Below are 14,097 nucleotides of genomic sequence, written 5' to 3'. Positions count from 1 at the left end.
CGTAGAATCTCTCTTGCCAACAAGTGCTACTTTGGACTAAGTAGGCAACTGAGCAGTAAAGTCCTCTCTCGACGAACAAAACTAACACTCTACAAGACTCTCATCATGCCCGTCCTAACGTATGGCGCAGAAGCGTGGACGATGACAACATCCGATGAAGCGACGCTTGGAGTGTTCGAGAGAAAGATTCTGCGTAAGATTTTTGGACCTTTGCACGTTGGCAATGGCGAATATCGCAGACGATGGAACGATGAGCTGTATGAGCTTTACGACGACATAGACATAGCGCAGCGAATAAAGATCCAGCGGCTACGTTGGCTGGGTCATGTCGTCCGAATGGATACAAACGCTCCGGCTTTGAAAGTATTCGATGCGGTACCAGCTGGTGGTAGCAGAGGAAGGGGGCGGCCTCCTCTGCGTTGGAAAGATCAGGTGGAGAAGGCCAAGTCCTTGGTGTTCAACTGGCGCCGGTTAGCACGAGAAAGAAACGACTGGCGCGCTTTGCTAAACTCGGCCAAAATCGCGTAAGCGGTTATAGCGCCAATTAAGAAGAAGAAGAAGTATTGTCAAGCACAACTTGACATTTCCATTGGAAAGTCTGACATAATTTATCATATACGTAATCAGAATGATGTGATGTGTGAGCCATATGCGTGTTAGTGTTGCTTACAGTGGCTTTAAAAATGCATTTTGGCAAAAAAATTAAATTATGGCGTGAACATTTCCGTACGATAACACAACAAGAATGTATAACATGAACTAAAATAATTATACAGCGAACAAGCACGAATGAATTTTCTCGTCACCGACAAGAGGGTTATCCAAAATTGGTTGCTGTTCCAGAAAATATCAATGGTTTGAGCAAGAGCGTCACACATCGACCACATACCGGGAGCTTGAAGTATCCTAAGCATCAGTGTGTCGAACATCAATAAGATTTTGCATGATTTCCTTATGTACAAAAAATTGTGTTCACGTTGGATGACACACAATTTTAAAAAGCCCTGGAAACGCTGCTTTGAAAATTGGCTCAAACGAATGAAACAGATTCATCTTCATGGAGAATTTTCTGATTTTCCGTTGTTGGGCCAGCAATATAAATAGCAACCCTCGTATAAGTTACTAAATGTTACCCGCAGCTTTGTCCACAACCAGTTTAGACTTCGACTGGTTGTCGGATTAAAATCTTTATATATTCCTGAGCCATTTAAATTCAATACTTACTGAACACCAAGTCCACCTGATCCACGTAAACCCATTTTCTTACGTAATCCAGTATATCTTCTCTTAAGTAAAACATTTAAATTCTTAACCTTTTATTATTCTGAATTGCATTGCAAGAATATGGTGTCAAATTTTCAAGTCGATCGGAGCAAACTTGACGAAGTTGTGAGTATTAGACCGTGCGTTACCCCAGGTCAGGCTTCTATAAGTACATTTGCTGGAGTTTAAAGCATTTTTTCGAATCGTTTTGGAATTTTACACCGCACTTCTTCACAAAATTCACCCGTATTTCGGGAGGTTTTTTTTTTTGTTAAAATTATTATTCTTACAATAACAAATTAGTCGATTTGTTTAATCGAAAATCGGTTTTTGTACTTCCAAGTGTTACGAAAAATCGAAAAAATATACTAGTGTTACCTCGAGAAACATCTCCATTAACAAGGGCATTTTAATCTCTTCATTTGGCATGATTCTCTTGCGAGTTATCATGTATTTCACCCGCAAAACAATTTTTCCCGAAATTCACCATCACACGCTAAATTTTCAACATTTTGCTATGAAATTTTAGAAAAAATTGCTCAAATGTGGCATTTTTAAGGAAAGGAAAGGTTTGCTTCATCGCATCTTGGCGGATGATGAAAAGTAGATTCATTACAGCAATCCAAAGAAAAAAAGTCATGAGCACTGCCAGGTCATGCTCGGGTCAAAAAATGACTTGATCCGTGGATAGCCTCAAAAGAATAACAGTTTTACCGCGAAGGTATACGAGATCTACCAGAAAGATGGGAAAAAGTTGTAGCCAGCGATGGGCAATGCTTTCAATAATTCACTTGTTACCTTTTTTTTTTCAGAATAAAGCTGTATTTTCATCAAAAACTTAGTTGCACACCTAATAATTTGCACACAATTTCAATTGTATTTGAGTATTTTTGTGTAAAACTTGTTTTTAAATAAGTAAATTTCATTTACTCTCCGACAGACTTACAAACAGAATAAGAATTTACAGTTGTTCTTATTACTTACTGACTATGCATTTTAATTTTTCTTGGCTCTAGGTGTGTAGGATATTATTTATATATTTATAGCCAAAATTTCATTAACAATAACCCCACAGTCTCCCTCTTATGAGCCTTTGCATGTAAATTGACTACACTTTTTCTAAGACTCAACTCCATACATTCATGTAATTCGAAATGGGAGTCATTTGACTACGGCTACCTACTTCTATGTGAATGCACATTCGGCTCAGCTTTTAATTTAAGATCCCAAATAGCCCAAGTAATTTTATACTCATTTGTGGAATAGTTCAGACTGTGTCACGTTATAAGTTGTTACGTCCTTGCTAGGGAGCGGTCATGGCCCTTCGTTAACCATTCACTTCTCAGATGATGAAAAATATTGGTCCGCTAATTAACGGTTTTGGAGAAATGGTCACGTAAAATATATATATATTTTTTAGTTTATATGCATGTAATTAGCGCGTGCATGTGTACTTAGTTAGGTGTTTGGACGAGCTTCTCCGCCCATTTGTGGTGTGCGTCTTTATGTTGTTTTAGAAATACCGACACCCACGTTTTTATACCGGCTCCGAACGGTCAATGTAGCGCGATCGTTTTTAAGGGAAGTTTATTTATGGTACGAAAACACTGAAAACATTTCATTTTTTTAATTAGTGCGCATTTGTAGTACATATTAGCATAATCGGATCATAAATACGATTTATAAGTATCTCGTCTGCAACGCTATCTAGTGGCACTTGAAAATTTCCAGATATCATCGCTCGAACTTATCATACTAATAATGGCTTAGGAGTCTATAAACTACGAACATACAAACTAACAAAATTTCGTAGTTAAATCTAGGATAATTATATTGAATTCTGTGGCTCTTTATCGACTCATGTTGTTATTGTTGTAGCAGCATAAACATTCCCCATGCATGTACGAGGAATGCTGCTAATGTGACCGGTTACGTAGAACCGACTGTCGTGGGAACGACACTATGGCTCATCTTGAGTTTTGTTTCGCAGTCCCGATATCTGAAGGTCATTATATAAGTGATATAGTTTTCCCCAAGCACAGAAAAATTTCAAAATAATTTACTCTCACCATTGCCTGTTTCAGGAGCATTAAAATTGTTCATGCAGTGTAATTCCTGAATATATTTCGTATGGAAATCGCTCTATTTACATATATAACTCATACACAATTACCAAGAACATGGGTCTTTACATTTTACATCGCCTTTTCTACCAGCAATAACAGCCGAAAATAACGAAGGAAAACATTTTAAACCACTATGTAATAGTCCGCAATATTCATTTATCATCACTATTGGCTAAGTACGCCGGGCGAGTGTCCATTGTGCGCGCAACAAATCTAACATCCCTGCAGGGAAAAGCACTAGTTGTGACTTAGAATGCAACCAGTTCGTTTTCCAGCTGAAACGGTTTGAGTTCTAAATTTTTACCATGTGAGCAAGTGGTATTACGAAATGTCAATTATCTGGCCATGTATCAGCAAAATACAAGTCAAAATAGTACATAGTTCACACCAGTCAAAAAAATTCTAGTCCAATATGTTTCTAAAATAACCGGTTCTAGAAGAGTTAAAATATAAAAAACAACCTTTTCACACTAAAAGTGCAAACGGAATGTATTTTTTCTTAGAATTAAATGAAAAGTATTTTAAGCACAGTAATTGGCTAAGCATGCAAAAATTAGTTGAAACTTACACTGTAACCAAATTGAAAAAATTAAAGCAAATTATATAAAAAACTAATAATGGAATAATATTTAAAATATTCACTTTGGAAACATAAATAAAATTAACGCTAGTTAAATTCCAGATGTATATTCTATATGTCCAGTGGCTCTGAGTATTTTTTTGTGAATATATAGAAAAAAATCGATTCGAATGTGTGCAAAGAAAGACTGTTATCAGAGTCTATGGAAACACTTCATACGTAAATGCTAATTTAATAATTTCTTTCGATGTTTCAAAGCTTCAACTAAGCTGGTGTAACAATATTATAAATCCCTTTCACTTATCTGACTGACTTGTGAGGCGAGGTTACACATAAAGTGAATGAATTTCATGCAAATATTAATTAATTGATATCTTTATGAAATAGATTTAGTTGAAGTGCTTTTCAAATAAATGTATTCATCAATCGATACTTTTGTATAATCCTCTAAACATCGACCAACTATCAAAAAATCTAGTCATAAATTTTCTCACTTAAAAGAAAATCAACTAATTGTTCGTAGTATTCTAGTGGATGATAAATAAGTATGATTTCTTCTATTAAGTGCCAATATTTGAAACATAACATTTCTTTACTAGTTTCGTTTTTCCCTGCAGGGATGTGTACAAACGTGCATACATAACCACTACACCACAGCGTCAATTGCTTACACAACGTTGAGGCAGCAGCCGCCAGAGGCAAGTTAGTAGTCGGCTGGCCAACGGGGCTGTGACGAAACTTAATGATTTTTAAAGCGAATTAACAAGAAATATTTATGAGCACAAGGCACATGCGAGCAATTTTCGGCAAGACAAAGTGGGCGTACAGAGAGTGCGAGTCGTCTTCTGAAGGCAATGATTAAAGAGGCATAATTGCTTATGCAAGGATAAGGAAATGAAACATTGCACTGTGATAAAACCAAGAAAAAAAATTATAAGTGTGGGAGATGAATGTGAAATGCATGGCGAGGTCGCTGTTTTCCCCCCTCCCATCTTTTGTGATGTTTTATTTTTCAAAGTAGTCTATATTTTGCCGCTGTGAATTTAAGCATTTAATGGTACTGATAAGGATTTATTTTACGCTACATTTGTTCGTGAGAATAGTAATGCGATAAGTGCAAAGTGATAAATATCTTTGGTGAAGCAGGAGTTAGTCGCAATAAATATTTGACAATGCAATATTGAAGGTGGAGTATATAACTCATTTCGCTTTAAATAATTTTTCAAAGAAATTCAACTTCACAATTAAGGCTTAAAACAAAAAGCAAGCATGAAGCAGAAGATAACATTCAAGAGGCCATTGTGCCATTAGGATTGTGCGCAAAGTGCTGAGTTTTTGTGATCGATGGTGAATCGGTGTTCCTGAATTGAGTTACATAGTCTGGCCCATAGCAGCTATAATCGATTATTCAACTCGGCTTACTAATATAATATTATATTAGCGTTAATTGTTGATCGCGGGATTTCGGGTTATTTTTGGTGTGATCCCGAAATACGTAGAGGGCCGTTTTCTTACCTGAATGTTAAAGTGAGCTTAACAAATCCAACGAATAAATATTCTTAATTTTAAAGTGATCTTAGAATCACTCCGTTTTCTGAATTGATAAATATGTGTGATTATTCCAGTACCGAAACTGTGGTAAAAATGAAAGAAATATTCACTATTTTCATTAACTGTTCAAGGCTGGTACTGTCATGAAGAATTGCATTGACTAATTGAATTTAAAGCGGAAATTCAGCTACAAAATATTATTTTACTTTCTTTATCGGTTTGTTATCTTCGGAATAAACATATTTCAGTATTTGAGGGCGAAGGTTTCGCACAAAAATAACAGAAATCCGGGCGAAATGCATACTCAAAGAGGGACAATTTTAAATTGTTTTTCTGTCCGTAGATTTCACCCTAAATTCAAATAAGGTTGTCTCATTTAAATATTATATTTCAATTGACCGGTGGCAGAATTAGGTTTTAGATTTAAAATTTAACGCTGAGCATGCCAGGGTCCCCTCCCGCGTCAGCTTTGTTATTCGAGCGGGTTATTTATTGCAGTGGATGGCTGAACTACGTGCGTTCGAGACCAAAGCGTACTTAAGGGGTCCCGGTGGTCTAAGCTCGAAAATTTAGGGTATTTTCAGGATGTTTTTTTTTACAATACAAAAAAATTAAAAGCGATATTTAAATTTTTTAGGTTTTTTATTTAACTGCTTTTACATACAAAAACAAAACAAAATTTTTTTTTAATTTTAATAATTTTCAAAATGGCGCTGAAGGTCACGAAAAATTGGACCTGGTTGGTGTTGTCCATTTTGGCTCTTTTATTTATCTGCAACTCAAAAACCATAAGAATTATTAGTCAGTATGACTGTAGCTATGTCCCGTACTAGAATAAAAAAATATTGACAAAACGGCGCGGTTTTGAATTTCACACTCTAAAAATCGGGTTTTTTTCCAGTTTTTTATTCTAATAGGAAATAATTGAAATATTAATATGATTTTAGTACGAGCGAAGAACATTTTAAAATTTTAAATGATTCGGTTGAATAGTTTTTTTTTTTTTTGTTTGACAACACCAGGCCGAAAAAAGTATTTTCGAGATAAATGAGTTTAAAGTTTGAGGTACAAGAGCGCGCGGAGCACTCTCTACCTAGTTAATGGGCTGTAGAAGCTATAATATTGGAAATTCCCACATGAAAATTTTACAGTATATTCTTAAGATACTATACATTCGAAATATCGAAAAAATAAAAAATCGATTCCTTCAAATTTCTAGACCACCGGATCCCTTTAAAGGCCAATGATTCGTGTGCAATTGCACTTCTTAGATTTTATTCGTTTTATAATACGAGTATTCGACGTTTACGTGATGCCTCAATTGAAGGTTTGAATAGGTCATAGGTGCAAAGATTCCGGACAAAAAGTTCAGAGTCAAACAGCGCGAGTGCCAAACGGGGAGCAGCCGGAGGTTTTCAAAATTTCAAATTAATTGCTTACTATGCGTGGAATATTGAGGAAGAATCTTCGCTATCTTTTCACCGTTTTGCGTAAAAATTTCTGCGAAATAGTGCATGAGCGATTTCGTACGCTAAATAACATTATTTGTGGTGATGAAGCTCATTTTCATATAAATGGATGTGTAAATGAGCGAAATTTACGATATTGATCACTTAAAGGACAGAAACCAGAACCTAGAACCCACTATTACAACATGAGCGAAATAATTAAACCAGATTGTTTTAAAAATTATCGAGGCCAAGCAATCTCTATGGACGCTGTGAATGGTATGTGCCGCCACTGAACGATTATTTCTTGCCTATATTGAGAGAACATTCCTCCTTCAATACACACACATGCTTTCAGCAAGATAGCGCCACACCGCATACGGCAAGAGAGATCTTGGCAATACTGCGTAATTCCATCCCTAACAAATTGATGAGCCGTTTCAGTGACATGTCCTGGCCACCCAGATCGACCGTTCTTACCCCTGTGAACTTTTTTCTATTAGAGAACCCCAAAGTAAAGTCTATGAAACAAACCTAGAGACCATCTCAGCACTAAAATAAAAAAATGAATGGCATCCATTTTAAATTTTTTGTCTAACTAAAATACTGTTTATGTCTCAAAACCCTACTTACCTGGGTCTATGTAAACTTGATTCTCTAGTGTAAAACGCACTTAAATTAGGAGTTAGGAAATAAAAGCTAAATTAAAAAATACTTACTAATGAGAAAGGTTAATTTCTATAACTATTGCAAACGGCGACGCCATAGCCGAATGGGGTGGTACGTGACTACCATTCGGAATTCAGAGAGAACGTAGGATCCAATCTCGGTAAAAAACCAAAATGCAGAAAACGTTTTTTCTAATAGCGGTCGCCACTCGGCAAGCAATGCCAAAGCTCGGAGTGCATTTCTTTCAGAGTGGGCTTGAAACTGTAGGCCCCTCCGTTTGTGGAACAACATCATGACGCACACCACAAATACGAGGAGGAGATCGGCCAAATACCCAAAACTGGTGTATGCGCCCATTATATGTTATAAAAAAGACGGGTGCGGATTTTATTTTTCTCTCGCTGGAGAAAATATGTTTGTTAGTTCCAGTCGAGCTACGCTCAATGGAAAACACTTTGCGGATGCAGCTGCGGATGGCATCTCAATGGCGAATTGACTACTGGAGGTGGCGTCTTCCCAAAACAGTTTCTGCTTTTTCGCGATTTGTACAAGTCTGACGTCAGGTATCTTACCAATCCAAAACAAACGAACAAAACAAACAAAAGGAGGTGAAATTATTTGTTTGAGTAAATTCCGTGAATGGCTTGGTAATTTTATGATTTGTGAGACTTAAACTGAACAAACTAATGAAGACGAAGTGCCGCGTGTTAAATTGTAAAAGATATAAAGTCTCCAAATGCATTTCATGGTTTTATGCGGAGGACGCTGTGGCAAGAAAGTATGTGTGTATGCGTATAATTTCTTGTGTTTGGTTATTTTCCTTGATTTCGCCCACTCTTCCTCTTTATAAACAATTCCCCTTCCGTTTGCTCGTTTGTTCGTGGATTCTGACGACACAGCGCAACCTTGTATTCTACCATCCGTGGTAAGATCCATTATAATATACAATAAAAGTCACATAAACTTAACTTTGCATTTAACGCGTTGATAATCAAAAGCAGACGCACCCCGGGTGATTATACATTCTGACATTTAATGTTATTAATTCAGTTTTAACTGATTTTCAATAAAAATATTATGCATTCATTAACAAAAGTCATGTGAGTTAAAGTTGTTTATTGTATATGGAATGCAGAAAAATTCTTCAAATTTTCATTAAAATATACAACTTTTTAATTCGAATTTTTCAGAAAGTTTTTGAGTATGCAGTTTTATCGAGTATAAAAATCGTGTTCCTTTTTGAAAAAAAAAATGTTAATGGCATTGTGCATTTTTTTCATATGGAACACATTTTTCACATATATGGTGGAAAAGTTCAGCTCCAAAGAGCACATAAACTTAACTTTACATATGTGAAAAATATAAATAAAAAATATACGTAACTCTTATAACTGCAGTTCCTGCAAGCAATTTCATTTTTAACACATCAAAACTCATTCAAAAGCAAAAAACGGCCAACATAATTTTTTTTTTTGGTTCCAAAGTTGTACATAAAATTTAGTAGTCACACTTAAAGCATCTTTTAATATTAAAATGATGGTAAACAATAGCATATAAATTTACAAAACTTTTCTTTGAGAACAAAATTTAATTTAATTACCCTCTATTTAACTACTCTTCATTTTTTCTTTCTCTCCAGTATACGCCACCTGCCACAATGCCTCTACAAGTCCATGGACGCCCTGCTCGCGGCCGTGTGGCCTTGGCATTTCGACGCGCTTCACCAGCACGAATACTGGCTGCCGGCAATTGAGCAGTATACGCCTGTGTGAAAATCGCAAATGCGATGAAGACAATAACAACAAAAACTACTCAACGTCACAACAGTCACAACTTGCGCAAAAAGTCATAACAGTGCCGCAAAAGTATGCGCACGAACAGCGACAACAACAATTAATTAGCCATAATGTGGCAAACAATTTAGTTGTAAGTGAGCCTGAGGATACTAAGGATTTAAAAAATTACCGTGCATTGTTCGAGCATAAAGAACATCGAATACGTGTAAGTTAGAGATGTGGAATTTGTTAGCTTTGAAGATTTTTGAAAATTTAGTTAGTTTCGCTATAAAACAACTAAAGCTTTGAAAAACTACAAAAACTACAGCAAATTCATATTCTGTTATTGTTGCCATATCTTATTATTTCCATTCATGTAGATTGCATGCCTTTGTTGTCACTTTAATTTCCGAGTTATTTTTAAACTTTCTTCAATCATATCTTGAGCTTTGTGCTTTATGCACACAACTTTTTTCCAACACAAGTTGCTAATCCAAGTAAACAAAACCGCAGTAGCAGCAATAACAAAGAAAAACGCAAGCTAACGAGCCAAAGCAGACATTTGATTTTCTCAGCACAAACTAAAGACGAGAAATATTTACGTATCCGTCCACTTCAAGCGGAACTATCGCTGCTCTGCTCCTCCGCACCTGTTTGGCATTGTTTTTGCTTTCCATCTTTTGCCTTAAAATATGAAAATACTTTATAACTTTATTACCAACATGCAACAGGGTCTTCCAAGTTCGAGTTGCCTTCGTAAATATAAAGTAAATATTTTAACATATTCAATAGAAAGTTATTACCTGTTTATCAGCGTATAAATAATACACGACATTTTCCAAATGTCCGACGCGTTTAGGCTTACAAATTCATTTCGTTTGGTGAAACTTTCGTTAGCATTTAGGCATAATCGAAGCCCTCTCTTCGCAATTTCGAGCAGAACTGTATCTTTAGAAGCTTCAATTTCATCTGCTTTCTTCATATGATACAAGGTGGCGAAAAATTCTCAAATTCGTTTTTTAGTAACATTTTTACTAATTAAAAAAAGTATTTTGAGTGGTGGAAATCTTTATTTTGACCAAATGCGCGCTCCATTGCTTGTCCGTTTGTATGCTGTAGTTGTCTAGTTGAGGCACAACGCCACTTGCGAAAATAATACATCTAAGAAGATTCATTTTGCGTCAACTTGTAAAAACTCCATCTGGGAGGGGACCACAGAAAATAATCCAACGACAGTAAATCGGTTAGTTCGGCAAAATATCTACAAATTGGTCTTCTTGAGTGCAAATGGTCTGAAACAAATTCATTGTTTCGTTGTTTCCTAATTTTGGTATAGAAACTTTTTCAAGTGAAATATCTTCGTTTCCTTTTAACATTTTAAACATTTTTTTTAAGATAAACTGTATGTACTTTTTGCGATTATTTTTCCATCTCTGTACGTATCGATCGATTTGCAAACTGCTTATTCCACTGTGGAACTTTCTCACTGTGAATGATATTTACTATGAAACTTTGAGGGTTGACTGAACATATTCCCAGCTATCAATGAAAATGTGTTTTTCAAAACTAACAAAAAAAAAATTTTTAAGTACATTCTTTTTGTTTTTTCAAGCTTAAAAAAGTATTTATAAAATGTTAAAAAGAAGGATTCTATCATTCCTTCAAGATTTCGCCTATCAGAGAGCCCGTGACGTCACACTAGTCTAGTTGTGTAGTGTTGCAAGCCCTTTGCTTTTCGCAACAAATTTTGGTTTCGTTTTTTATTAAAAGCTAACAAAACTGTTCAAAATATGCTGTATAATTTAAAAAAAGGTAAAATAGACCGTACTTAAAATATATGTTGAGAAGATTTCAGTGCTATTGAAAATTTGTGGGTTTTTATAAAATTTAATGCTGAAAGTGCAATTCTCATTTTCGCCCTTTTCTAGGTTATGCAAGAATATTTGAGGATCTTCTTTCCACTCTTCTTCATATTTAAATCCTTTTTATAAATTAAAATTTTTTTCTGTAAATTTACTCAATACGAATTAAAGCCGCAGAGTGGACAATAATAGCTATATCAACACGTTTGCGGCGAAATGAGTTTCAATTGATTGTTTCGATTTGTTTCCCGTCTGTGGCCTGCTTAACACATGCACAAGTATACATATATATAATTGGCGCGTACACTCTTTTTGGGTGTTTGGCCGAGCTCCTCCTCATATTTGTGGTGTGCGTCTTAATGTTGTTGCTCAAATGGAGGGACCTACAGTATCAAGCCGACTCCAAACGGCAGATATATATTTTTATGAGGAGCTTTTTCATGGCAGAATTACACTCGGAGGTTTGCCATTGCCTGCCGAGGGGCGACCGCTATTAGAAAAATGTTTTTATTACTTTTGCTTTCACCGAGATTCGAACCAACTTTCTATCGCCGATAACTGAGTGAACTAATTACAATCAATATATTTTACATAATTATAAACATCACATTTTAGTTATAACCGGCTAGAAAAATGTCCGGAAGAAAGAACTAAAAATCCGAAGTTAGACAACAAAAAAATGCTAAATCAAGTTACGAAAATGGTCACGCTGATCACCAATTGGAATGTGCTGACGTCACGAAAAGCAGCTGATATTGTCAAATTCGCTGAAAGCAAAGCAGCGGAGTACCCCGATAGGCGCCCCCTCATAATTTTCTCTACCGTGGCATTGCGTTAACAGTCAGCACATTTTCAACTGCATTTAAATATTTTCGAAAGCCTTTCATTACAGCCTGCCAACTTCGAGTTTTCATTAAAAATACAAAAAAATCAGAACTTTGTTGAGCGATCATAGTGACAGATGCATTATTTTCGAAGTTAGGAGCGATCAATTTAGAGGTATGAGATTTTAAATAGAAATCTAACAATGAAAATTCAAATTGATTGGGCAATCTTTATTCTTTTTGTGTTGAACCATTCATGACATTTATTTTTGAAAAATTCAAATGTTGGCTACACATAAATGACTCGCATTAGGCCTTCGGTCGGCATCTCGTGAGTAACTTTAGTAGTGTTGGCCTCCAATGCCTCAATCGAATCTGGTTTATCCACAAACCATTTAGATTTGGCTTACCACCGCAAATAAAAGTCCAAAGGTGTGATGTCATACGATCTTGGTGGCCAATCCACTAGTCCGAGGAGAGAGATAACTTGCTCACCGCAATGATGACGCACTAAATCGATTGTTTCGCGGGCTTTATGGCAAGTAGCGCCATCTTGTTGAAACCAAATATTGTGGAGACAACGGGCGTCAACTTCCGTTATCAAAAAGTTGTTTATCATAACACAATCTCGTCTTTGAAGGAATACGGGTAGATGATTCCTCCAGCCTATAGCCGCACCAAAATGTTGTATTCAATGGACACAATGGCTTTTCTTGAATGGCTTCGGGTTGCTCTTCGGCCCAACCCTAATTCGACTTCGAAGTCAAATAAATAAATTGTACAATTTCTAATTCATTTCTGTTAAAATTATGCCATCGATCTGCAACAGTTGTCAAAATAATACACTGCTCAAAAAACTCGTACTTGAAAGACCCCGTAAAATATATATATATACCTCTGTTGATTCATAAAGACACGTACTTGTACATCACTCAGCGAAAGTTTTACGTTTTCTCTTTTTGGGTTTTAAGTTTATCCTTTTAAGAAAAACAAAGCTGTTTAAGCTGTCAAATCTTGTCTGTGTTGCGTGCTTCCTGGAGTTTATCATTCACAGTTACACATTTTATCATTCTTTATATGTGCATGCATAGTTCTTTCTGCAAGTGTAAATATTTAAAATGCAAGCTTAAAAAGATGTATCCGCTTGAATTCTGTTTTTTTTTTTCAAACTGTCAAAAATAAATTTCTACAAATTCTAAAGGCGACATTTCAATTAATTTTATTGGTTGAAGTTTAGGATTTTTTTTCGTCGAAGTTAGTCGGAAAATTTTTCAAACTACATACTTATGAGCACAAGTGTAACAGAATATATAATAATTAGACTATTTTTGCAAATTTTATTTGTCTGTCGAATGTAGTAAATATGGCTTAATAAGCTAACCTCCGGAACGGATGTACCGAATTTAAAAAAACTCGCATTCGTAAGTAGAGGAATGCTTGGGCTACTTGCGGTTGAAGGGTACTTTTTCAGAAAACATTACTCAGCGGGTAACTTTGACACAAAAATTATTCCAAAAATCTTATTTATTCAATTCAAACTTCTAGTCAAAGGGATATTACGGGAAACCGTTGGGCGGATGAGGTAATATGACAGGGGACTCTTGAAAAGCTTTCCCCGTGAAATGAGAGGTTTCGGGTTCCTTTAAAAACCAGTGTTCTGCTCCTGAAAGAATAGACTTCGCATCCACTCCACAATGTGGCAAAATCCTTCTGACACCGGGTATATCGAAGACGCTCGAAGGAACTTCTGAGGCTAACAAAGCCACAGATTTCAAATTTTGTGGATGCTCTCATCGGGCATTGTCTGTTAAGTATTCACGCAGAAAGGCTTGGTATCGTTTCGAGTCCTTCCTACAGCAGCTGTTTGCAGGATGAGGTGCAATCATTTCAGCACCTTCTCTTGAACTGTCCTGATCTCGCCAGGCTCAAGTTCAGACATCTTGGCTATCACTTTTTTGCTATACCTGCGGACATAATAGGCTTAGATATAAAACACCTG

The 14,097-nt window shown here is 36.0% G+C and overlaps 1 protein-coding gene across 1 annotated transcript in view; it reads left to right on the top strand.

The window, feature by feature from the left end:
* The window catches only part of LOC128862587 (transcription factor mef2A), a 170,412-nt gene that overhangs the window by 136,289 nt on the left and 20,026 nt on the right, over positions 1-14,097 (top strand). Inside the window, exon 6 of the mRNA XM_054101310.1 lies at positions 9,277-9,638. Within this exon, the coding sequence (XP_053957285.1) occupies positions 9,277-9,638 (362 nt within the window). The remainder of the gene's footprint in view (positions 1-9,276; positions 9,639-14,097) is intronic.

This window comes from Anastrepha ludens, chromosome 4 (assembly GCF_028408465.1).
Source record: "Anastrepha ludens isolate Willacy chromosome 4, idAnaLude1.1, whole genome shotgun sequence".
Taxonomy (NCBI): Eukaryota; Metazoa; Arthropoda; class Insecta; order Diptera; family Tephritidae; genus Anastrepha; species Anastrepha ludens.
The sequence above is the reverse complement of the archived record's forward strand: the minus strand, read 5'-3'. Positions and strand labels throughout refer to the sequence as shown.